The sequence below is a fragment of the Egretta garzetta genome, unplaced genomic scaffold, assembly GCF_000687185.1.
Source record: "Egretta garzetta isolate BGI_Z169 unplaced genomic scaffold, ASM68718v1 scaffold218, whole genome shotgun sequence".
In the NCBI taxonomy this organism is placed as follows: Eukaryota; Metazoa; Chordata; class Aves; order Pelecaniformes; family Ardeidae; genus Egretta; species Egretta garzetta.
Window position 1 is genome coordinate 143,710 of NW_009260618.1, and position 3,245 is coordinate 146,954.

Genomic DNA, 3,245 nt, shown 5'->3' on the forward strand with positions numbered 1-3,245 from the left:
CCAGCATTGGAGGGGCGACCCCACCAGTACAGAGGCAAAGCTGCCCGTGGCTCCCAGGGTGGGCTGGGGGCTGGCATGGGGCTGCCGGGTGAGTGTGAGGGTGCAAGCACCATCTGTAGGGTCCTTGGTCTCTGTTGGTGCATGCAGCAAGTGCCCGCTTGCCACCCATCCCTGGGGACCCCCAGCCCATGCCCCTGTCTCCGTGACGGTCCCCAGGTGTGTCCTCCCCCCATCCCACCTTTCTCCCTGCCTGCAGCACGAGGAGGCAGCTGGCCGGAACCACAGCCTGGCCCAACGGGTGCAGGACCTGGAGCATCGGTACAGTGAAGCCAGCACCCTGCAGCACATCCAGGCCACGCTGCTCTACGACATGCAGGCGCAGATAAACAACATCTCCGTCCTGACCGACTGGGCCTGGCGTAACCCCACCTGCCTCAGCCCCGCCGAGATGCGGCTGCAGGAGGAGATGCACCATCCAGGTGACGGGGAGCTGCTGGGGCGGGGTGGGAGGGGATGCTTCACCCATAGGACCTCTCTTAAGGGAGGTTATAGGTGTGGGAAAACTGCTTTGAACCCCCTTTGCATTGGCCAGGAGTCTGATCTCACCCAACCTGCCTTCCCAAGGCAGCCAGGAGGGCTCCTCGGAGCAATGGACACCTCTGGGGATGCTTTCCATGCCATCTAGGAGAGGGGTCCTGTGCCTCAATGACTCCTTTTTCTCTCTGTGGATGGTGTGAGATGCTCTCAGGGACCAGCTCAGGCTCCAGCAACCTGATGGGCCTTGCTCCCACCACCACCCCTCCTGCAGTCAGCTGTGTGAGCCTTCCCCCAGCTCCAGGGATGGCTTTTCCATCCAAAAAAACCCCACCAAAACACCCAGTATTTTTTTTTTTTTTAAATTTTTGTCCAGAAATTCACAGCATGAACTTAGGACTTTGGTGAAACTCTTCAGCTTTGAGAAACAGCTATTTTCTGTTATTTCTCACACGCTCTTCTTTTAATGAACCCATTTAAAATTTTGCCAGGTTTTGGGTTGTTTTCCTCGTTAGTCCCTGGAGTGTTTTCTTTGGGTTTTAGCACACATGGGAACTTCCAATTCCAGAATTCAAGGTTGAGTTTGACTAAAACCCCATTTTCTGCCAAAGAAGCCACTGTCATGAAAACATCATGGCCAGGGCCTACCATAGCCAGGATCTGCAAAGCTCAACCTTGAGGTGCTGGAAGGGAAACTGAGCTGCTTTTGCAACCTGTTTGAGCCTCTGGGTCTGCGGCAAGGGGGTGGTGGTCTTTGGGAAGACAAGACCAGGTGGGCCAGCCTGGTCCCGTGCCCCAGATCCCACCTCCTGCAGCAGCTATCCAGGAGGAGCACTGGAGAAGGATGAAGCAATACTTCTGAATGGTCTTCCAGCCCTTGGTGAACGGTGGTTGAGAGACATTAAGGACAGGATCTGTCTTCTCTGTCGAGGAGCAGGCTGGATGGGATGACTCAGGCAGCACGTGTAGCTGAACCACTAATGGCTTTGACCTACCAGCCTTGAGCTGGTGACATCTCGGAGTGGGGAGGAAAGCCAATTGGTCTAAGTCCTTTCTGTTGAGCTCGTTTAAAGCTCTTTGAGCCATCCATGTTATGGTGGAGGTAACATAACTCCCCTGGTACCTGCTTCCAGGTGCCTCTGAGCCCCGAGCAAGAAATGCCAGACTTGACGGAGCCAGACTCTTTGCAGTGGTGCCCAGCGACAGGACAAGGGGCAATGGGCACAAACTGATACATAAGAGGTTTCAGTTGAATATGAGGAAAAACTTCTTTACTCTGAGGGTGACAGAGCCCTGGCCCAGGCTGCCCAGGGGGGCTGTGAAGTCTCCTTCTCTGGAGATATTCAAAGCCCGCCTGGATGAAGTCCTGTGTAACATGCTCTAGGAGAACCTGCTTGAGCAAGGGGGTTGGACTAGATGATCTCCCGAGGTCCCTTCCAACCCTTGCCATTCTGTGATTCTGTGAAAACCAGGACCTACACCCATGACCACCACCTGCAAGCCAGAGCTGGGGTTCACCTCAATAGCTTGGTGTCACTGGGATGGTGACGTTCTCCTGCCAGCCCGAGTGCAGCTGGTCAATGCAGCGCTTTGAGCTGATTGATTTTAAGTGGGATGGGGCTCTGCCTGCTGTCCTAGATGCTTGCTGGGTCTGGATTGCCTCTCCCTGACCTCCTGCTTAGTGCACACAACTGGTTTTTCCCACACACTCCCCTGCAGCAGCCGGTTGGTGCCAACCTCGAAGGATGTCCCCAACGTATCACCAGCCTGCGAGGGACCTCCTGGCCACCACGATCTCCAGTTGGTGGGCTGGGATGTTGCAAATATTCATCCATCTTTCTCCTCGGACTTACTTTCCCATTCACATGGAACTTTCATCATCCACCAGTCCCATGGTCCCATCCTCTCTGCATGCCTCCTGGAAGGGCAATCTTCCATGCATGCTTTCTGCTCCCTCCCTTCCTCAGGTTCCTGGTTCTCCCAGTGATCCCAGTCTGGTGTTCAGGCCACGCTGTGCTTCAGGCTGGTCTAGCTGCGTGTGTAAAAGGAAGGGGAGCTGCCTCTGTGCCTTTCTTTCTGAAGATGGGCTTCATCCCACCAGGGAGGCTCAGCTTACAGCTGAATAGGCTTCATGTTTGGTGTCTACATACTCATGTCCCCACATGAGCTGGATATTTGAGCTAAGGAGGCAAACTGTGCCTGTGGACAGAGAGAAAATCAGCAGGCTCTTTCCACTGCTGTGACTAGGGTCTCAGTTCAGCTGACACCTGGTGGCACCGAAAATACGGTGGAGCATCCAAGACATCCACATAAGCCTGGCCGATAGAAGACAGGACCTATGTGGGCCAGCTGAAAGCCAGCCCTGGGGCATCGTGGATGCCATGCAGACCTCCAGATCTCCATGCAGACATCTCAGCTGAGCTCTTGTGGTAGGTGGTGGAGGGAGGCAGGGAGAGCGGCTCCTCTCTTCTCTCCCCCATAAAACCAGGATGAACGTTCCTCTGCAGAAGTCCCTCAGGACTAGCTGAGCCCTCCCGCCTGAAGTACAGATGGCTGGTGCCAGGGGAAACGAATCCCACCTGAAATACCCCCGTTAAAAACATCTCTAGGTTCTCCAGGATGATTTTGGTCCCCTTTCTTGTAAGACAAAACCCACAGCAGTGGTTTGGGAGAAGAAAAACCTTCTGCATTTCCCTACCCCGGCCGTTGCT

At 54.7% G+C, this 3,245-nt stretch overlaps 1 protein-coding gene across 1 annotated transcript in view; it reads left to right on the forward strand.

Annotated features, from left to right (window-relative positions):
- Positions 1 to 3,245, forward strand: part of LOC104132025 (angiopoietin-related protein 7) — a 16,630-nt gene that overhangs the window by 8,037 nt on the left and 5,348 nt on the right. The window contains exon 2 of the mRNA XM_009645267.1: positions 257 to 479. Within this exon, the coding sequence (XP_009643562.1) occupies positions 257 to 479 (223 nt within the window). The remainder of the gene's footprint in view (positions 1 to 256; positions 480 to 3,245) is intronic.